General features: G+C 41.1%; 1 protein-coding gene across 1 annotated transcript in view; it reads right to left on the bottom strand.

Moving 5' to 3' along the window:
• Positions 1-24,000, bottom strand: part of SVOPL (SVOP like) — a 36,119-nt gene that overhangs the window by 1,074 nt on the left and 11,045 nt on the right. The window contains exons 8-14 of the mRNA XM_089688727.1: positions 16,550-16,678; positions 14,486-14,559; positions 11,654-11,856; positions 8,803-8,914; positions 5,663-5,744; positions 5,414-5,503; positions 5,212-5,325 (exon numbers count right to left, since the gene is read on the bottom strand). Of these exons, the coding sequence (XP_089544853.1) occupies positions 5,212-5,325; positions 5,414-5,503; positions 5,663-5,744; positions 8,803-8,914; positions 11,654-11,856; positions 14,486-14,559; positions 16,550-16,678 (804 nt within the window). The remainder of the gene's footprint in view (positions 1-5,211; positions 5,326-5,413; positions 5,504-5,662; positions 5,745-8,802; positions 8,915-11,653; positions 11,857-14,485; positions 14,560-16,549; positions 16,679-24,000) is intronic.

The raw sequence follows: 24,000 nt of genomic DNA, 5'->3' as shown, positions 1-24,000 counted from the left end.
AACATCTCAAATCAAAATTGTGACAATAATAATGACTATATAAATCTATACGTGCTTACTGATAATCAAAATATCAAATAAATCACCCAAAAAGATGAAAGACACAAAACTGAATTAAATCACACGTGCATATTGTGAAGTGAAAAAATATAAATAACCATAATAATGGTACACACAAAAAACAAAAGTCCAAAAATAGAATGTTGTAGGTGAACAAAACAGTAAACGGTGTTTCCAAATGATACTGTAAGTGACCACAGGTGAAACAAATCGTGCAGGTATCTGGGTGTATATAGATCTTATGAATCCAACCACCTTCTGGATTAGCCTCTCACCTCATCCCTTCGACCCTTGCGGGTCAAAGAGCAGTAATGGATCCCTCTCACAGATCCTCCAGGCACCAAAGCACTCCAAAACCGCTTTTCAGGATTTAATATTCCCACTCCGGCTCTCATCCCTTCGACCCTTGCGGGTCAAAGAGCAGTAATGGATCCCTCTCACAGATCCTCCAGGCACCAAAGCACTCCAAAACCGCTTTTCAGGATTTAATATTCCCACTCAGGCTCTTCTCCAGGAAAAGTTGAAATATCAATCTCTCAGAATGAGACAAAGAAATCCTCCCATAGTGTAGTATATTTATTATACCATAGGAACATATAATCTCTTATAAAAACGAACTTACGTAGCAGCCAGTCCACATTAGAACCTCATGCTTTCAGATGAGAATATATCTGTTGGGTGTACAGCTGGATACACAGGTGTACCAAGATGGCTGCCACGCCGGAAATACGTCACCGCGCTACGCCAACGCGTTACGTCACAATGTCACGTGACTTCATCAGGGCTGGCAATCACAGTGACGATCACTCTTTATATACCCGGCCAGATAGAGAGAACCACCCACATAGGAGGTGTTTTCTTCAGCCTAATCTCATCAATCCTTCCTGCGGCCATTACACTGAAGACCACTGGGGACTACTATGCAAAAATTGCATAAGCTGATATCTGCAGTGGGCACATCTACACAGAAAAAAGTCCGAGGAGTGTATAATAATGCACCGACTGCAATTGTTATACCTAATGGTTAAAAACAGCAAAATAACCTTATACCCATTCCCATTTAAATTAAATGTATTATTTATTAGATAAAAATATAAAATTAACATTAAAATGGACCATATCTCACCTAATTACACGCTAAAACGCTTGAAATCTCTAGTTATATATACCAAAATTTGAGCAAAAATACAGCCAATAATTTTATATATATATACCATTACCCAGGAATATATATATACCTCTGCATATAAGGACGCATACGTATACATACAATCCAAACCTCAATCTAATCCTAAATGATATATAGGTGTTAAAAACACTAAATAATTTAAAATAATTTAAAAAAAGACTTTATTAAAAAATTAATATTTATTAATGAGAATATTTTATCATTTTATAAGAAAAAATAACTACACCCTTCACCAGCACATAAAGGACCTACTCCGAATGAACTCACACACATATATTCTATCCGAAAGCATGAGTTTACATAATCAATGTATAAAATGTATATATCTATAGCACCATCTCAAACTACCTCAAAAATCAGAAATAAAGCAATTTAAATCAAACTCAATGTTCAAACCATTGGGGAAATAAGTGTGCATACTATAAATCCACTTTGACTCTAATTGGCTCAAAGTACGCACCTTATGGCTGCCTCGCCAATGTCTCCTATATTTCGTGATACCCCAAAATTTTAATTCACTAGGGTCTTTGTTATGACATTTGGCGAAATGCTTAGAGACGCTATGCTTCGGGAACCCCTTCTTTATATTTTGTACATGTTCCCGGAGCCTGACCCAAAGAGGTCGTTTAGTTCTCCCTATATATTGCATTCCGCAACTGCATTGCAGCGCGTACACAACTCCCTCTGTCCTACAAGTAATACATTCTTCAATTTTAAATTCTTTCTTACTCACAGATGAAGAAAAAGTCATCAATTTCTTATTCCTGCCTTTTGTGGATTTGCACGCATAACATGTCCTGCATGGAAAAAACCCATTTATATCCAAAAAGGTGACATTCTTTTTAATGGGTGGATCAAGAACATTTTTAACAATTTTATCTCTTAATGATGGGGCTTTTCTATATCTAAAACTGGGGAATTCTGATATAATCTCTTTCAGGGCCGGATCAGCTTTCAATAGTGGCCAATTTCTTCTAAAAATAGTTTCCACTTTTTTATAATGGACATTGAAATCTAAGCATATTACAAGTTGGTCTTTCTGTTCCTCATTTTTCTCTCGATCTACCAACAGCAAATCTCTATTTGTATTCCCAACTTCCTGGATCGTTTTACTAATCGAGTCTTGCTGATAACCTTTGGCTTCAAACCTCCGGCCTATATTTTTTGCTTGACTTAAAAAATCCTCCTGCATCGTACAATTCCTTCTGAGTCTAATCATTTGACCTTTTGGTATATTTAATAACCACGGCGGGAAGTGGCAGCTGTCTTGAGGAATGTATCCATTCCTGTCAACACTCTTAAAGAATGTCTTCGTAATAATTTTATTTTGTATGATGTTAATATCTAAATCCAGGAAACTAATCCGCTCCCGACTATGTTCCCACGTAAGAACAATGTTTTTACTATTCCTATTTAAATTCTCACAGAAACATAATAAATCCTCTTCTCTTCCCTTCCATAATACTATAATATCATCTATATATCTTTTAAACAAAATTAATTCTTTCGGGGGACTCAAATAAACTGCCATCTCTTCCCAATGCGCCATGAACATGTTTGCCACACTGGGAGCAAAACGGGCTCCCATGGCTACACCCTTAATTTGATTGTAAAATACGTTCATATGCCAAAAGTAATTATGTTTTAAGCAAAATTCTAGACAATCCAAAATATATTTTCTCTGCCCTCTTTTCAGATTTCCATATTCTCTTAAACCCCATTCAGTAGCTTCCACCCCTTCTGTATGACCAATAATTGTATATAACGATGAGACGTCAGCTGTTGCCAAGATCACATCATTAGCATCTACTTTATCCAACATTTGTATTAGGTGCTTAGTGTCTCTCAGATACGACTTAGTTTCTCTCACCAATGGTTGGAGAAACATATCCACGTATTGCCCCAATCGTGCCATTAGGGATCCAATCCCATTAACTATAGGACGTCCCGGAGGATGAATATTATTTTTATGAATTTTCGGGATGGTATAGATAATGGGAATTCTGCACATTTCAGGAACAAGATATCTGGCTTCTTTTTTATTCAGATACTCTTTCTCACATCCTCTTTTAATCAACTTTACTAAATCTTTCTTATATTTGACCGTAGGATCCTTTTTAATCACCTCATAGGTGCTATCATCACTTAATTGGGTACCTAGTTCTTCTAAATAATAATTCTTTGACATGACCACAATTCCCCCTCCCTTATCGGCCGGCCTGACCACTATGTCATTTCTTTGTGTTAACATCTTAATTCCTTTTTGCATGTCTATATTAGGCCGAAACCTTGGGAGTTTAAGGGATTCCAAATCTAGGCTCACCATTTTTTTAAAAGGTTCTATTTGACTATTATTGCTAATCTGAGGGTTGAATAAGGATTTATTCCTTAATCGGGTGTGTTGAATATTACTGACTGGTGCATTATTAATCATATTTCTAGTACTAGGTAAACCCATAAAATACTTTTTAATGTTAATCTTTCTGATAAATTTCTGTAGGTCTATAAAAATATCGAATTTATTAGCTGGTTTAGGGGGGGCAAACTTCAATCCCTTGTCCAACACGAGAATTTCTTCCTTGGTGAGTGTAGTACCGCTGATATTAAAAATACCCTCTCCTACTACTCTCTTTTTCGCTTGGACCTTCCGTCCTGCTCTACACCCTCTTGTCTTCCGGGACTTCTGTTGGCACATCCTTCTTTCCGGGGACTTCTCTCCCCACCCTCCTTCCCTAAAAAATTCCTCTGTTGGTAATCATAATCCAATGGTTCATATCTATTGTATACCGGGATGGGACTCCTCCCTTCATAACGAGGTCCTTGCCATCCCGGTTGTTCCTGTCTTGGACTCCTGGGGTAGTAAGGCCTATTATCCTGTCTCGGACTTCTAGGATAAAAAGGTCTAAATTCCTGCCTAGGGAAATAAGGAGGTCCATAAGGCTGTTGATAGTATTGATTAGGTTTGGGATAATAAGGTCTATAAGGTGGACGATAGGATTTACCATGTCCATTATTTTTCCCTGGTGGTTTATTATGAAAGGAACCACCATTCTTTGGTCTCCATCCATTATATGGTGTATGGTATCCCTTATCTCCTTTGGGATGGTTCATTTGGGAATTCCCTTTACCTTGACTTCTAGCTTCTTTTGGGTATTCATTTGTATGTCCCTTAGTAGGTTCTAAACGTACTTCTTTAATGGGAGTAGTATTAGCTGAACTACATTCTGATTCTACACCTGAAGATTGCCATTTGAAAACTTGATCTTTACTGAAATCATTCATATCCCTTTGATATTTTTTCATTTTTTTATTTTTCACTTCTAAATCAACCTTCTCCAAATCTTTATTTAATCTTTTAGCGAGATTAACCATTTCTGGGGATTCCTTATATGGTTCCATCTTTTCTTTAATCTCTAAAATTTGTGTTTCTAAAATTCTCAGTTTTCTCTGTTTGCGTTTTAATATAAATCTCATTAATTCTAAACCCTTCTCTTGAAAGAAATCAAACCATTCATTTTTAGATTCCTGGTCTATCAAACCATCACTAATGGTCACATCCCATCTTAATCTTCTTGGGACTAATCTCTCCTTAAGGTATTTTTCATGGGTGACCATGTCCCACCATAATTTAACCTTTTTCTCCATTACATGACCCAATCTTCTGTATAGTGTATTTAAATCACCTATGGGCTCATGAGGAGTTTTACTAAAAATGTCCTCTATATTGATGGACCTATTTTCTAAGAAATTAAACACTTCCATTGTGAGCTAGCGGGAGAAAAAGGTAATATTTGTAGCAATAGTGGTGTGACCCCGTAAACGTAAACGTTGGTTGCTAAACCCCTTGGTGGCAAGTCTGTAGTATCAGGAGAATTATCTGAGCAGGAAAAAGATGGTACATTAACAGAAAAAACAAATCCACAATAGTGGAGCACATGTCCTCCAAGCAATTTTGGGCTCACCTGCAAGGCTCGTCCTTTGGTCTCAATAGGCAGAGTAAATGCTGAGATTGCACAAATAAAGCACACAGTAGAAAACAGGCAGAGGGCTCCAATAATAGAGGCACTTAGTAAAACCTGTGTAGTAGATGTTACAGCTGAATTTTTCAGGAGGTGAATTATTTTATCTGTAAATGATACCACTGTAAAGTACAAAGTTTCTTACCTGGGCAATGAATGGCGCTGCCATTGCTCCTATGCGGCATAGTGACCCACTTGTGCCCATTCCAATTGCTCTCATCACAGTTGGATAAACCTGCAGCAAGATGCAGAATGATGCATTTTTATAAAGGGTCATTTCACCCAATCCTGATGCTTCAGTGTCTGGTGGGTGCTGGAGGGTAAACCCCCTAAAGCTTTTTTATATTCCTCTTTGTAGATTTGTAGACCTGCACAATGTGTGCCATGTACCTACCTCTGCTGTGTAGATGTAGATAGTGTTGAAGTTTGCAGATACCAGAGCTCGAAGGCAGAACAGAATTCCAATAAGGCCGGAACTGGCAAGTGACGCAGGATGAAACAAATCAGACAATGTTTATCAGAATAGTTAAATTACCTGCTTTTGCATATAAATCTTTGTTCTGCTGAGTGGATCCCCCACCACAGTTTGTATATTTTGCATTTTATATAACACAAATCTGTCCTCAATACGTTTTTTCCCAAAATGTATTAACATCAGAATAAGCATATACTCAGGTGCAGTCTGCTTTCTCCCCTGCAGGTGGCACTCAACCGCAGCAACATTACAGAGGAAGAGGAAATGAGAAGAAACATGGTTCCTCTATGGTTTCTTGGGTCACTGGGGAAGCTATCCGGTTGGATGTTGCTGCTCCATGTGATTCTGGTGGCCAGCTTGGGTCAGGCAGAGTCTATTTTGCATGTTAGTAGTGTAGGGGCAGGTCAACCGTCTGTAAGGGACAGTGACTAGCAGTAGGGGAAGGTTCCAGGTGAGTAGGGAAAGGGTAGGGATACACCATCCTTCCTGGAAGCTTCCCATTCAGGCACAGACTGGCCAGGCCGTATTCCACCCCTTAACCTCTTCCCAACCACCCTATAGCAGAAATACTGCTACAGGGTGGCCATGGCTGTCAATCACCGGGTCCCGGCAGGTGATTACTGAGCATCTCTGACAGGAAGGAGGACTGTTTTGTTTATTAACAGTACTCCTCCCTGTCAGCTCAGGTACACTGCTTTGGATGGCTGTGCACAGCCCAGCAAGGAAACAGCTAGAACAAATGGGTGTTTTGCACATGCCCCCCAAAACAAATATTACTACTGGAACCACTACAAGAAGTAGTCTGGCCACTACCCATCAGGGCTCAAAAAGCTTCAAGGGGCCATGGTACTGGTGGAACCCCTCAAGGACTCAGTGGCACCAGGGGAGTGGCTAGTTGCACGCATTTTATTCAAGCTCCACAAAGAGAAAGTTCTAGTGCAGCTCATCATCCTGGGGACAAGCCTGATCTCATTCCCCAAACATACCACCATAGCACACCTATACGTGGTGCCCCTCAACTGTATCTCAGAGACCCAACCAAGGGTGGAAGCAGTATCTGCCTCTCTACAATCAGCCGTGGCTTCACTATACAAGCTACTGCTAAAACAGCTGGACATCCCCTTCTGGGACTATCCTCTACCACCACAATGACTGCTTCATCAACTGCTAGAGAAACATCTACTAGTCTTTGCCACCAGCCCAGGAGACTACGATTTCAATGAGGGCATCGACAATCCAATCCATACAGGGGGCACCCCACCCATCCGTGAGAGGTACCACCACATTCCCCCAGCCCTGTGCTGAGAGGTCAAGGACTTGCTCTACAACATGCTACAGAGCAGGGTGATTTTGGAGACCCATAGTTCCTGGATTGCCCCCCGTAGTCCTGGTGTGAAAGAAAGCTGGTAGTCAGTGATTCTGTGTGTACTACTGCAAGCTTAATGCCTATACACATCGGGATGCTTACCCGTTACACTGAGTAGAGGAGTCACTTATGGCACTGGGCCAAGCCAAGTGTTTCTCCACTCTTGATCTGGCTAGCAGTTATTGGCAAGTCCCAGTGAGGGACAAAGATAGTGAAAAGACTGCCTTTATCACACCCCTGGAACTATTTGAGTTTAACCGCATGCCCTTTGGGCTGAGCAATGCCCCAGAACATTTCAACATCTAATGGAGAGATGCTTGGGAGATTTCAACATTGAGAGTGTGTTAGTTTACTTGGACAATATTATCATTTCTCTAAAACTTTCGAGGATCATATTTAGCACTGGTTGGTGAAAAATACAAAAAATGAAAGGGGCAGTAAATTGGAGCCTAAATAGGAGGGCACTCTCTATTGGTTTGAGGTACGTCCCTTCCTGCCATCCCCAGTGTATGATGTAGTCTAAGAGGGACCAAATCCCATCAAGCGACATCTCCACTGCAACCTGCTCAGACCCTGTGTGCTAAGTGGTGACTGCTCCACCAGGCCAGTCAAAGACTGAGAGGCACTCGACCCTGTGGATATCCCACCAATCCTCGAGATGCTGGCTCTCACAGAATCAGAGACTGAAAGTACAGCAACTATGGATCGCCCAGCAACCACTACGAGTTCAACAGACTGTTTTGATCTGTTCTGACTACTCTGCATCTGAGAAAATGGTCATGAACCTGGATGGAGGAGGTATGGAGTGCTTAAATGTACCCCTCCACCTGCAGTCCAGGAGTCACAACCAGAAGATGTTCATTTGCAACGTGATTCCACAGAAGACATTGTTGTTCGTCACCCTTTGTATTCCAACTGCAGGCAGCTCCCAGCAAAGTACTCTGATTATGTTGTTTGAACTTTTTCCTGTTGGGTTAAGCAGAGTCTATTTAAGACCCTGACTCCCAGGCTTGGTGCGCATTTTGTGTGTGGGTAGAGTAGGGACAGGCCACCCATCTGTCAGGAACAGTTACTAGTGGACAGGAATGGTTCCAGCCAAGTAGAGAAATGGTAGGGACACGCCATACTTCGTGGAAGCTTCCCATTTGGGCACAGCCTGGCCAGGCCGCATTCCGCCCCTTCAGACAGACACTGTCGGCACATCCTAAACCTGCTCTGCTACACATTGCTGTTGCATTCTGTGAGTGTTCCCGGTCGGGTGCCTTCCCACTGGGCTGTTTGTGAAGTTCGATCTTTAAATTTAACACAAATTCTGTGTCCTGCAACTGGACTCTTGAGTGTTTACTGCTGCCCCACCATGCTGCACCTTCTCACAAGCAGGAAAAAAGTTTATAACAGTCCAACATGAAAGTGAGTCAAGGAGACCTGAAAGGTTCTGGAGACACATCCACAGAAGAGTAAAAAAAACCTTTGCCCAAGTATTTATAAGGGCAGTAAGTTAGAATGTTTAAGCAACTTTCTGTTCAGTTACTTGATTCCAAGTTTGCAGAAGTTCATTGAAGGTCCAGTAGTCATGATGTTCTGTCCTCTGCCTCTGTGATATCTAATTTACTATAGGCTCATAAACCAGTGGCTACTCCTTACTCATGCTGCGTGTTTTTAAATTTGTTCATAATAACGTCCTTGGTCTTACCTTGACATACAAATGTTGAGGAGCAAGAAGAAAATGCCAGTGGTTGTCATTGTGATGCCAAGTGTCCAGCGCCGACCAAGAAGATTAATTCCCAGAATGTTGAAAGGATTTACTGACATGGCAGAAAACAATTTTTTTTAATCTACAACTCTCTTCTGTTCATTCTAGAAAATACTGTATGCAGATATGTTACTACAGATAAGACTTTAAGGCAGGGGTTAAAATTTTGAGTCCAGACCTACTAGCCGGTCACAAAACATACTCTCCACCAGTTGCTCCACCCAACCTTGCCTAGGTCCGCCCCCAACCGCGGCCTAACCCCAACCACGCCCCCTTAAAGCTTATGAAATTACATTTTTCTTTAGAATAAAGAGTCCAAAATATAAATCTGTACACAGTAATGTATATCCCAGCTCCCCTGTACTCCATTACAGTGATATGACATGTATACAGTAATCATTACTGTATACATGTCATCACTATAATGGAGTATAGGGGAGCTTGGATATACATTACTGTATACATGTCATATCACTATAATGGAGTACAGGGGAGCTGGGATATACATTACTGTATACACGTCATATCACTATAATGGAGTACAGGGGAGCTGGGATATACAGTGGGGATCGAAAGTTTGGGCACCCCAGATAAAAATTTGTATTAATGTGCATAAAGAAGCCAAGGAAAGATGGAAAAATCTCCAAAAGGCATCAAATTACAGATTAGACATTCTTATAATATGTCAACAAAAGTTAGATTTTATTTCCATCATTTACACTTTCAAAATAACAGAAAACAAAAAAATGGCGTCTGCAAAGGTTTGGGCACCCTGCAGAATTTATAGCATGCACTGCCCCCTTTGCAAAGCTGAGACCTGCCAGTGTCATGGATTGTTCTCAATCATCGTCTTGGAAGACCAGGTGATGTCAATCTCAAAGGTTTTAAATGCCCAGACTCATCTGACCTTGCCCCAACAATCAGCACCATGGGTTCTTCTAAGCAGTTGTCTAGAAAACTGAAACTGAAAATAGTTGACGCTCACAAAGCTGGAGAAGGCTATAAGAAGATAGCAAAGCGTTTTCAGATGTTAATATCCTCTGTTCGGAATGTAATTAAGAAATGGCAGTCATCAGGAACAGTGGAAGTTAAAGCAACATCTGGAAGACCAAGAAAAATATCAGACAGAACAACTCGCAGGATTGTGAGAAAAACAATTCAAAACCCACGTTTGACTGCACGATCCATCCAGAAAGATCTGGCAGACACTGGAGTTGTGGTATACTATTCCACTATAAAGAGATACTTGTACAAATATGGTCTTCATGGAAGAGTCATCAGAAGAAAACCTCTTCTACGTCCTCACCACAAAAATCATCGTTTGAACTTTGCAAATGAACATATAGACAAGCCTGATGCATTTTGGAAACAAGTTCTGTGGACCGATGAAGTTAAAATTGAACTTTTTGGCCGGAATGAGCAAAGGTACCTTTGGAGAAGAAGGGGCACAGAATTTAATGAAAAGAACCTCTGTCCAACTGTTAAGCATGGGGTTGGATCAATCATGCTTTGGGGTTGTGTTGCAGCCAGTGGCACAGGGAACATCTCACGAGTAGAAGGAAAAATGGATTCAATAAAATTTCAGCAAATTTTGGATGGTAACTTGATGCCATCTGTGAAAAAGCTGAAGTTAAAGAGAGGATGGCTTCTACAAATGGATAATGATCCTAAACACACCTCGAAATCCACGGGGGATTACATCAAGAGGCGTAAACTGAAGGTTTTGCCATGGCCTTCACAATCTCCTGACCTCAACATCATTGAAAATCTATGGATAGACCTTAAAAGAGCAGTGCGTGACAGACAGCCCAGAAATCTCAAAGAACTGGAAGACTTTTGTAAGGAAGAATGGGCAAAGATACCTCAAACAAGAATTGAAAGACTCTTGGCTGGCTACAAAAAGCGTTTACAAGCTGTGATACTTGCCAAAGGGGGCAGTACAAGATATTAACTCTGCAGGGTGCCCAAACTTTTGCAGACGCCATTTTTTTGTTTTCTGTTATTTTGAAAGTATAAATGATGGAAAAAAAATCTAACTTTTGTTGACATATTATAAGAATGTCTAATCTCTAATTTGATGCCTTTTGGAGATGTTTCCATCTTTCCTTGGCTTCTTTATGCACATTAATACAAATTTTTAGCTGTGGTGCCCAAACTTTCGATCCCCACTGTACATTACTGTATACACGTCATATCACTATAATGGAGTACAGGGGAGCTGGGATATACATTACTGAGTAATGTATAGCCCAGCTCCCCTGTACTCCATTATAGTGATATGACATGTATACAGTACTTACTCCTAGTCCCTCCGAGTGCCCCGCAGTGGTGGAGAGGGTGTCTCCTCTCAGTGGAGCTGAAGAAGCCGGAAACCAGAAGTTGTAAACCGGAACTCGGCTTCACAATGAGGCTTGGAGCGCAGGTGCAGTCGTTCCATGCTTCATCTGTGCTCACTGCTCGCCACTCGCCACAGAGGATTTTCTCCTCGCATTTGGCGAGCGGGCGTGCGGCTTTTTCAAGCCCTGCTTTAAGGCATTATGGCATAAAGCTGCAGGGGACCAGATAAAAAAAATAATAGAGTTTGCTACTGCTTTAAGATATAAAAACTCATCTTGCTGATCTTATCTCACTCATAAGGTATGACTATGAACAGGAGTTTCTATGCAATCTTGACAATGATGTCAAGTGCCCACAATGTTTAAGGCATCCATCATATTTGCCTAGTCTGTATGAACATAATAAATAATAACAGAGCCATCACAGTCATTAACTAGTTACACTGATTACTTACAGGCAATCTCCCCCACAGTGCTAATGATCATGGTGTGGTAATCAGAGGAGCTCAGCATGTTGCAATAACAGGGGCTGTGGGTGCCCTCATATGGCTCCTCTCCTGCACCCAGTGCCACCTGCCCCGACCCGCACAGAAGGTTCCTCTCCAGGAGTTCTGAACTAGCCAGAATGACCCCATAATATGCAAAGGAAATTCCAAGCCTGAAAAAAGAACACAGGAGGAATCTGATATTCACAAACCAAATTATGACAAGCCAGTATATGAGCAACAAGAACCACATTACAAGGAGTGTCTGCACAGGAGAGGAGCGAGTGAGGCTGTGCTGAAGCAGCAGAAAGGTACAATGCGACTTACATTACTTGAGTTGTTTGTACTACATGTAGCATCCTCCTAGGTAGGTGCTCGGATATATATAGTTAGGATAAACATAGCTGTGTTTCTCTGCTTAACAGAGAGCCCGTTAGGGAAATCTATTTTGAGCTCTCTGCTTAACAGAGTGCTGTGATTGATTAGTTAGGTCTGCTCATGATGCTCTGGTATTGTTTGAGTTTGGATAGGGGCTAGGCAAATGAACAGCATGAATATGGATACAGCCCTGGCTGATTGCACGGGAAGGTGGCCCCATTGAATGCTGGGATTGGTATTTATGTTCTGTAAGCACATGCATTCAGAGTCTTTCCTGGGAGAGGATTGCACCAAGCCAGGCTGGAGGCAAGCTTGCCTTACCTGGCAATGGCTGCCATGCGGGCCTCAGGTGGTCAACCTAAGGGCCTGAAGTCAGAAAGAGTGACCCTGGTCCTACAGTAAGCTGACCGAGGGGGGCTGTCTGCCAAAGATCTGTCTGGTATCACTGGAGGATGTCAATTGGAAGATTGGAAGGAGGCTACCATTCTGTATTTGGCCTTCTGAGTACAGACTCTAAAGGATCTTGGGAACTCTGTGTGCTTTGTTACCCCTCTGGTGCTTAATAGTCAACTTGGGTCTGAGAAAAGGGAACACTGGCTAGTGTTCTGAAGCACATGTCCACCTGTTGCCACTGCATAGGACTTTGCTCAGCTACGTTATTTTTGGGCTATCGCAGTCTGTCGTAACAGGTTTGTACCTGAGAACCTCAGCCCTGTTACTACTACTACAGCTAAAGGGACTTTACTAATTTCTAGAATTCTTGCTGCCACAGTCCAAGAGATGTCTCCTATCTGCTTTCAGCCAGTATTTCCAACAGTGCTCAACTAAGAGATCAGCTAGATGTCCTCAGTGTGAATAGTTCTAATTTTGGAGTATGCTAGTGAATTCCCTATCCCTATCCCCAGTTCTATAATAAAACTCCAAAAACAAACATCCCCGAAACTGGTCATTGAAGATAATGAGCAAAAAAGTGTGTGTGCCTGGCTGTGGGGTGAAGAAAGGAGGAAATCTGGGCAAAAATGCAAGCGGCTTCTCTGGGGGTAGTGCTACATACATAATGCCAACATTTTACAGAAGAGCTTTCTATCAAAAAGTAACAGAGACTTGCAGTAGTTGTGCTGTAAATATACATCGCAGCTATGTGGGAATTATGGGAATAGCAGGTGGTGGAAGAGAAATGTGAATTAAACTTATACACTTTACTAAGGTGGTCAGGAAAGAAGTATATGAATAGATCAGAGGCTGGGGATGGGTGTACAGTATATCTGAGGAATAAGTAAAAGCTACAGTATAAGGAGATGCCAACTGTGGAGGCATTCAATGGAAAAACCTTGGCAAAAACAATTGTATGTCAAACTTTTGCAGACAGGTTGATGAGAAAACCAATAGGTCAGTAACTTGGTGACGTGCATTTTTAACCTATAGATGGATTCTGATTGCTATATTTTCTGGTTGCTATATATTTTTGCTCATATGGCGGGAACTTTACTCCTGTCAGCAAGAACAGAAAAGAAGGCCACAAGGGTCATCAGATTACCAAAATTGGGCAACTAAAAATTAGAAAGATATTGCTGGTCTGAGGGATCTCAATTTCTGTTGCAACATTCAGATGGAGCATCAGGATTTGAAATACACACAATTCTGTCTGGTGTCACCCGATCAGGTTCTTGGCGTGATGATGATGACTTAAATTCTCTGAAGATAATTGCTGATCAAGCCATGTTATTAACCCTAACCCTTTGCTTATGATTCATAAACACAGCCATGTAATTACCTGGTCAGTGCTGACATTGGGATAACATGCCAGTTGGTAAACAAAGGGTTAGCATTAAGGTTGCCACTCATATGTCACGTTCCCATATGGCGAGGGGCTAATTTTTTGGCACAAGAACAGGTTCAGGTTAGGAAAAGAAACTTCTCTAGCTCTAAGCAGCTAAATAAAAAGCTCATTGCACATTAAGGGCCCATGCACACAAGGCAAAATGTCACTTACATAAGCTTTTGGCGTTTTTGTATCTTTTTTTCATCTTTGAATAAGCAGCTCTATTTTACCCTATTTGTCCATGCACATTAGAGCATTTACAGGCACATTTGCAGAGGAGAGTTTTCCCTTTCAAAATCGTATTTTTGAGAGGAGCTTTTGGGCAGAAAAAACTCTTGGCGTACATAACACAGCATTTAGAAGCATTTGGCGTTTTCCAGTGTACAATAATTATAGTGAAAAGTGTTACAGGTATATGGTGCCCTATCCTGTTCCTGTTGCCGCAGAACAGTGGGAGGTGTCCTTAGCCAGATGGCAGGCACTGGCAGGGAATCAGGGCCCTGCTTACAAACTTTTTGGTGAAGTAAAAATTCAGATTTTTTCTCAATATTTACTTATGAGCTCATGTGTTTACAGGATTGAAGGACACATGAATCATTTACCAAATAACCCATATTTGTAAAGATGTTCGTAGATATTTCCGGTGTAAAAGATCCCAGAAGCTTCCAGTTCTTTCCTAGAAAAAAAGTTTAATAAGATACAAAAATATGAATCCACAGCAAGTAGATGAAGTAGACAGCTATACGGCAGTAGGACATTATCTCAGATGAGATCTAGAAAGGTTTTCTCAGGTAAAGTGTATAGTATGTAACTAAACGCAAATTGCTTTTAATAAAAGGGACAGTCAAACCGACAGTGCAGATTCTGGTCCTTAATCACTCTCAAGCCTCAGTTTCGGATGGACTCACAGCAACACAAGCTATAGTGCCTTGAAAATGTATTCAAATTTTACACATTTTGTCATGTTACAACCAAAAACGTAAATGTATTTTATTGGGATTTTATGTGATAGACCAACACAAAGTGGCACATAATTGTTTAGTGGAAGGAAATGGTTAATGGTTTTCAAATTTTTTTTACAAATAAATATCTGAAAAGTGTGTCGTGCATTTGTATTCAGCCACCCTGAGTCATTATTTTGTAGAACCACCTCTCTCTGCAATTACAGCTGCAAGTCTTTTTGGGTATGTCTTGCCACAGATTCTCAATTGGATTTAGGTCTGGTCTTTGACTGGGCCATTCTCACACATGAATATGCTTTGAACTAAACCATTCCATTGTAGCTCTGGCTGTATGTGTAGGGTTGTTGTCCTGCTGGAAGGTGAACCTCCGCCTCAATCTCAAGTCTTTTGCAGACTCTAACAGGTTTTCTTCTAAGATTGCCCTGTGTTTGTCTCCATCCATCTTCCCATCAACTCTGACCAGGTTTCCCTGTCCCTGCTAAAGAAAAGCATCCCACACAACATGATGCTGCAACCACCATTTTTCTCAGTGGGGATGGTGTGTTCAGGTTGATGTGCAGTGTTAGTTTACCACCACACATAACATTTTGCTTTTAGGCCAGATATTTGTTTGTAAAAACCATTTATCATTTTCCTTCCACTTCACAGTTATGTGTCACTATGTGTTTGTCCATTACATAATATCCCAATAAAATACATTTACGTTTTTGGTTGTAACATGGAAAAATGTAGAAAATTTCAAGGGGTATGAATACTTTTTCAAAGCTCTGTACCTGTCATAAAGTGGTTATAGACGCCAAGGAATGGTTTTATTTTGAAAGCATGATCCTACAATCTGCAGGTGACTGTGGCCACAGCTGAGAAGGCAGGCAAGCATGCATGCTAGAGTCACCTGGTCATGTATACTGTACTTGTCCTAAAGACCAAGGAAAATATATCTGTGATGCGGCATGTTTAGGTGAAACAAAAGTGCCCAGACAATGTATTCAGCCTGGTCCAGATCATATGGACAGGGGTGTGTGTTCTGACTATACACATGATATCAGATCAAGAAAAGACATTGAATGTTTGTGGTCAGCTAGTGTTTCCATGCTTTTTGGAGTTTGGGTGTTCCGCTCTTTGGACCCCTCAAAATGGCCATGACTGATATGTAAATCTGGGAACAAAACTACTAATTACTTGCAGTAATCCTTTTCAGAGGGATGACCCTTATAAAGTGTTTTCCACTATGTAACTTTAAAGTAAACCTTTGATTATGCATATTACAATATATTACACCAGTTTATATCACTGCTCTGAAGTCATCAGATCAATACAAGTAGCTGCTGTTTTTGGATTTATCTCCAGCTGGTAGGGGGTAACAATCTTTACATTTCTGATAATCTCCTGAGACAAAGTCATGTACAAAGTTAATCTGAGGGCGTGGCTGTGGTGATTTATTGAAATAATTGTGGGTTTAGAAAATGGAGACTCATGTCCTCTATCGTGGTCTGCCCTCTTTCTCTAGTGCAATCTACTTTGTTCAGGGTATCACTGGCAACACTTTGCTAGGCAAGATAAAGTCAGGACCAAAATCTGACTGCTCATTGTGTCTTTCCCTTACCTTTCTGACTGGATTTTAATATGTTCTTCTTCATTTTATAACGTCATATATAGTTTCTAACACTGTGTTACATCACCCAGAACATGCCAATTACAACCTACCACTACAGGTTCATCAATGGTTCCCTCTGGCATCTTTGAGCGGTTTATTTTGGCGATCCAAGTCAAGGTGTCCATTGCGGCCTGCTGCTTCCCAACTGAGACATTAAATCGTGCTGACTCTGGGACAAACTAGAAGAGAAATGTCACAACAATAAAACAAAAGCAAGCCACCAAAAATGACACTAATAATTAATGTCATAAGCACCTCTCCGACTCACTTATACAAGTGTGGATACATAAACCCAGGGGACAGCATACTAAACAATATGATAGTGTGACAAGAACACGCCTATCTGAAAAAGAAGGTTTCTAAAGGATCCACGCGGAGTAGTATGAATTCAAATGAATTTAACAATACTTTATTTGATCACATAGATCATGAGGAGGTTAAACATGAGCACGGTGTACATATGAAAAAAATAAAATCATGTTTAAAAACACTTAGCGTCTTCAAGTGAGGGTCATCTTAGCCAACAGAGCACCATATAAGGCAGAGTGGTGTAATGATGGAGTAGTTATCCTGGATTTCCGTAGGTTTCCTGCTTAATATTGTATGAACCGTATATTCAGTGGATGTGTTCCCAGTATATATCAGGGACCTCCTGGAATGTACAAGCTGGAACACAAAAATACATAGTATGTATCTAGCAATATGGAAACCAAATCACATCCAAAAATTTACCAGGCCTCCCTCCACAATAGTCAATGGATACTACTGTTACCTTCTCAGAGGTGAGACTATCATACCCGCCTCTCAAATGTAAGGACTTCCTGGATAGCCACCCCAAATGGAACAAGGTCCACAGTACCAAATGATTCTGAGGATATACATAGAAAAAGATAATAAATGTGTAGAACATGGGCATCAGGTAACCCCGAAAACAAAACACACATAGAGATGTGGATATATTACCATCAATGAGGATCAAGAAGACTCCTGTCGACTTGAACTAAGATCAGGTCCTTGATGCTTTTCCAAAAATGCATATGGGGGTGAGGGACCAGGTATACACGATGCGTGGATTTCAAACACATATAGTGTGTATATAGCATATAGCAGGCCGTAGATACCTGAATTTAATATACCCAGTAAAGGGTTTCCAAAAATTGCTCAATTTGAGAAGGTTATTTGCGGTTTTTATAAGGATGTGGCTATGTCACAGCAAAAAAATACCTGAATAGGATAGCGTATATATATATATATATATATATATATGTAGATTCTCCTCCTGAGAGGATTTCCAAAAAATTCCCCGAATATACAGGGTAAATTAGGCCCATACAACATGCCCTATGAACACCATGTAGGCTCTGTAAATCTCAACAGCCATAAGCTTTTGAATAACTTGCCACCGGTGGAAGATATGTTTCCCTGAGGGATTGCCGTTTGCGAACCGCTGTGATAATAGCCCACTGGTAGTTCTCAACAGGTCTTGGGCCTACCTAACAGGGAGCTGTGACACCGCCGTTCCTTCCCGCCTCGTGGGCGCCGCACCCTGTGAAGACGCCGAGCGTAGTGACGTCAATACGTTGACGCGTTTCGTCCGCCAATCACCGCAGACTTCGTCAGAACTGGGAGGGGACTTCAGTCCTTTGCCTTATATGGTGCACTAATTGCATACCAAAGAGTCTCCACCTCGCCATCTTGTGTTGAAAGAATATCACTACATTAGGAATATCCAAAAGTGAATTAAAACATATATCTTGAATTTTAAAATGATTGCTATCTATCCCAACGCTCCTTCAGCGTTTCCTACAACGGCGCCACCTCCTCTTCCCTCCCCCTCTCTGTTGGGGTCCCCCAGGGCTCTGTCCTTGGACCCCTTCTCTTCTCCATCTACACCTCCTCCCTTGGCAAACTCATACACTCCCACGGCTTCAACTACCACCTCTATGCTGATGATACTCAAATCTACCTATCCACCCCTCACCTCACCCCCACATTCTCCGCCCGCATCACTCACCTCCTAAACGACATCTCTGACTGGATGTCGCTCCATTTCCTCAAACTCAACCTCTCCAAAACCGAGCTTCTCGTCTTTCCCCCTTCCCATGCCCCCCCCCCCATCCTTTCCATCACTACCAACAACACCACCATCAATCCCGCCCAGCAAGCCAAGGTCCTTGGCGTCATTCTGGACTCAAACCTTTCCTTCCAACCTCATGTCAAATCACTCACAAATACATGCAGGCTCCACCTTCGCAACATCGCCAAAATACGCTCCTTCCTTACCCCAGACACCACTAAACTACTCGTTCACTCCCTGATTATCTCACGCCTTGACTACTGCAACTCCCTCCTCATCGGCCTACCCCAGTGCAAACTCTCCCCGCTTCAGACCATCCTGAACTCAGCTGCCAGACTCATCCACCTCACCAGCCGCTCCACCTCTGCCACCCCCCTCTGCCTCTCCCTCCACTGGCTCCCCATTGCCCAACGCATTAAATTCAAACTGCTCACTCTGACCTATAAAGCCATTCACAACACTGCCCCTAACTACCTCACCGACCTGATTCCCAAGTACCACCCTACCCGTACCCTTCGCTCTTCACAGGACCTCCTTCTATCTTGCTCCCTGGTCTCCTCCTCCCACGCACGACTGCAAGACTTCTCCAGGTCCTCCCCCATCCTCTGGAACTCACTACCCCAATCCATCAGACTGTCACCTTCCCTCCTCACCTTCAGGCGCTCCCTGAAAACCCACCTCTTCAGGGAAGCCTACCCCACCCTCACCTAACAGCCGCTGCCCTTCCCTCCTCCTACCACTCCATCCCCCACAGCCGTTTCCTCCTGTACCTCTACCCCCTCCCTCCTAGATTGTAAGCTCAAAAGAGTAGGGCCCTCTTACCCCTTGTGTGCTGTTTGATGTTACTGTACTGTTTCATGTATTGTCCCCCCTCTATTGTACAGCGCTGAGCAAACCCTTTGGCGCTATATAAACTCGATAAATAAATAAATAAATAAATTGCTGGATGTGGAAGAGGAGCCTAATTACTATGGATCAAATCATCTTCCAAGAGAATGATAAACGGGAGATTATTGTTAGCATATTTCACTTTCACATAGGGAAACATCAAAACCAAATACAGCTACCAAGATTTCAAAAACAGTCCCATTGTTCTATATGCTCACCACTTAATAAGAGTAGAAAGAATCGAACAATTAGGTTCATATTTTGTCCACAGAGGCCCATATTTAGTGCATATATAAGGTATCGCAATGTAGATTATAACTCAGGGTATATAAAGAGTTCAAGGGAATTTATTTCAAAAACACCCCAAAGTTAAGTTCTGTGTTTAGTCCAAATGGGACAAGTGCCCCTAGGGTATAGATCCAGAATTTTTCTTTTTGTAGGAGGACTTTATCAAAATCCCCCCGACGGGCCGAAATATTCAGCAGGAAGATCCCTTTTACTTTTAGACCGTCTGTTTTGCCCCCGTCTACTTCTTTAAAGTGTTGCGCCAATGGGTTCACTTTTTCTCCCTTTCTTACATTCCTATTTTCATTTCTAATGTCTCTCAGATGTTCACCAATCCTAGTCCTAAGGCTTCTTTTGGTTTTACCTATATAAATCTTTTTACATGGGCATTCTATCATGTATATCATTTTACTACTAGAACAGTTAATGAAGCTTCGTATTTGAAATATCCTAGAGTTATCATTGTTGAAGAACTGATTAGACTTATGTACAAATGGACAAATCTGACAATGACCACATGGAAATATACCATATACACCAGTCTTCCTAGTTAGCCAGTTTCTCTGTGGTACCCTCTGAAATTCTGATTGTACTAATATATCATTTAGATTCCGAGTTCGTTTTGCCACCATATGAAGGCTGTCTCCTACCACTTTCGCTATCTGCGGATTTTGAATTAGTAGATGCCAATGGGAGTCCAGGGCCTTCTTGACTTCATCCCATTGTTGTCCGAATTTAGTTATGAATCTTACCGGTTGGTTTTCAGTATTCGCAGCTGCCTTTGGTTTTAATTTATTAAATCCCCTTGAACTCTTTATATACCCTGAGTTATAATCTACATTGCGATACCTTATATATGCACTAAATATGGGCCTCTGTGGACAAAATATGAACCTAATTGTTCGATTCTTTCTACTCTTATTAAGTGGTGAGCATATAGAACAATGGGACTGTTTTTGAAATCTTGGTAGCTGTATTTGGTTTTGATGTTTCCCTATGTGAAAGTGAAATATGCTAACAATAATCTCCCGTTTATCATTCTCTTGGAAGATGATTTGATCCATAGTAATTAGGCTCCTCTTCCACATCCAGCAATCATTTTAAAATTCAAGATATATGTTTTAATTCACTTTTGGATATTCCTAATGTAGTGATATTCTTTCAACACAAGATGGCGAGGTGGAGACTCTTTGGTATGCAATTAGTGCACCATATAAGGCAAAGGACTGAAGTCCCCTCCCAGTTCTGACGAAGTCTGCGGTGATTGGCGGACGAAACGCGTCAACGTATTGACGTCACTACGCTCGGCGTCTTCACAGGGTGCGGCGCCCACGAGGCGGGAAGGAACGGCGGTGTCACAGCTCCCTGTTAGGTAGGCCCAAGACCTGTTGAGAACTACCAGTGGGCTATTATCACAGCGGTTCGCAAACGGCAATCCCTCAGGGAAACATATCTTCCACCGGTGGCAAGTTATTCAAAAGCTTATGGCTGTTGAGATTTACAGAGCCTACATGGTGTTCATAGGGCATGTTGTATGGGCCTAATTTACCCTGTATATTCGGGGAATTTTTTGGAAATCCTCTCAGGAGGAGAATCTACATATATATATATATATATATATATACGCTATCCTATTCAGGTATTTTTTTGCTGTGACATAGCCACATCCTTATAAAAACCGCAAATAACCTTCTCAAATTGAGCAATTTTTGGAAACCCTTTACTGGGTATATTAAATTCAGGTATCTACGGCCTGCTATATGCTATATACACACTATATGTGTTTGAAATCCACGCATCGTGTATACCTGGTCCCTCACCCCCATATGCATTTTTGGAAAAGCATCAAGGACCTGATCTTAGTTCAAGTCGACAGGAGTCTTCTTGATCCTCATTGATGGTAATATATCCACATCTCTATGTGTGTTTTGTTTTCGGGGTTACCTGATGCCCATGTTCTACACATTTATTATCTTTTTCTATGTATATCCTCAGAATCATTTGGTACTGTGGACCTTGTTCCATTTGGGGTGGCTATCCAGGAAGTCCTTACATTTGAGAGGCGGGTATGATAGTCTCACCTCTGAGAAGGTAACAGTAGTATCCATTGACTATTGTGGAGGGAGGCCTGGTAAATTTTTGGATGTGATTTGGTTTCCATATTGCTAGATACATACTATGTATTTTTGTGTTCCAGCTTGTACATTCCAGGAGGTCCCTGATATATACTGGGAACACATCCACTGAATATACGGTTCATACAATATTAAGCAGGAAACCTACGGAAATCCAGGATAACTACTCCATCATTACACCACTCTGCCTTATATGGTGCTCTGTTGGCTAAGATGACCCTCAATTGAAGACGCTAAGTGTTTTTAAACATGATTTTATTTTTTTCATATGTACACCGTGCTCATGTTTAACCTCCTCATGATCTATGTGATCAAATAAAGTATTGTTAAATTCATTTGAATTCATACTACTCCGCGTGGATCCTTTAGAAACCTTCTTTTTCAGATAGGCGTGTTCTTGTCACACTATCATATTGTTTAGTAGAAGAGAAATGTCTCAGTTAATAAATATCAGAAGACCTGGTTGCAGCAATCTCTCTGTCTCTACTGGCATCTTCCCCTCACCACTAAAGCATGCACAGATCACCCCCATAATTAAAAACCCCTACTGGACCCCACCAACCTGAACAACCTAAGGACCCTTTCACACTGATGGTCCAATTGGATCCACCTGTCAGTTTTTCAGGCAAACCCGACTGGACCATGCAAAGCTCTCTATGGAGAAGTGGACGTCAGCGGACATTTTTATATAGCTCCAACAGTTTACAGTTTGCGCAGTGCTTTACAAAATGAAGGCCGACATTAGTTACAATACAATTTGGTACAAGAGGAATTTTGGGCCAGTTTTCCTTTGATGATGAAAAAAAAAATCAGGAGATATCCATTACCATTTACCACCAAATGAAAGCCCAATTTGTCCTGAAAAAAACAAGGTATAATCCACCTGGATTTACAAAATAATTGTGCTGATACAGTATGTACGGTTTAACTAACACATGTCAAAGTTGCAAAATTTTGCCTAGGCATTAAGATTTGATTTACCCTTAGGCATGAAGGGGTTAAAAAAAGGATTTTCAGGGATTGTTTAAAAGTGGTCTGCAACCATCTGAGCTCCTACCTAACTGAAACCAACCTTCTTTTTTTTTTTTTTTAATTTAAATATTTATTAATTTTTCATATTATAACAAAAATTTCATATGGAGAAACACAATACATATAAATAGTCAATATATTTCTACCTTGTTCCTTCTATTTACCTCTTTTCTTTCCCATCTCCCCACCCCCCTTTTCCCCTCCCTCCCCCCCTCCCTCCTCTCTGCAAGATCTCAAAGTCTCTCTAGGCCCAATAACTTCAAGTGATTTCCTAGTTTAGAGTATTCTATATTTCTCTTTCAATCCTGATTTTTCCCATTTATCCCATCGCGAGTAGTATAATTTCAGCCTATCTTCCTGAGTATAATAAGATTTTTCCATTCTGCTAATCTGGTTTACCCTATTGATCCAATCCTCCTCGGTCGGAACCTCCATCTTCCACCAAAACTCGGGTATCAACCCTTTTGCAGCACTTAAATAGTACCATAGGCCTGATTCTTTATATTTTTTTACTGTTGTCTCAACACTATGTAGGAGACACATGGTTGGGTCTAATCTTATGTCATTTCCAGTTATTATTTCTATTAAATTGACTATTATCTTCCAGAAAGCCTGAATTTTTGGACATTGCCACCATATGTGAAAAACCGTGCCCTCTTCCCCACATCCTCTCCAACACATTTTTGAATTCTCCCCCCTCATCCTGTGCTCAGTGCTCGGTGTAATATGCCATCGTGTCAAACACTTATAATTAATCTCAACATCTCTCATACTAACATTCTCGTGAACTAATCTAAATATCTTATTCTGTTGATCTTCATCTATCACCACCCCCATATCTCTTTCCCACTTTGTTATAAAAATTAACTTCATATCTGTGTACAGTTCTGTGAATATTCTATACATTTTTGTGACACCGTGTTTCCCATCTCTACGAGTTTCCAATAACCTTTCAAACAGATTCTACTCCTTTTTTAATCTCAAGGGTTTAGGAAGAGTTCCAATAAAGCATTTTAATTGATGATATTTCCACTCATCTATTTTAATAAACAAATCTCCTCCCCTTTCTTTTAAATCTTTAAAT

Source organism: Staurois parvus, unplaced genomic scaffold (genome assembly GCF_062004578.1).
Source record: "Staurois parvus isolate SC_StPar_1 unplaced genomic scaffold, SC_StPar_1.0 ptg000452l, whole genome shotgun sequence".
Classification (NCBI taxonomy): domain Eukaryota; kingdom Metazoa; phylum Chordata; class Amphibia; order Anura; family Ranidae; genus Staurois; species Staurois parvus.
This window is presented reverse-complemented; position numbering and strand designations above follow the sequence as displayed.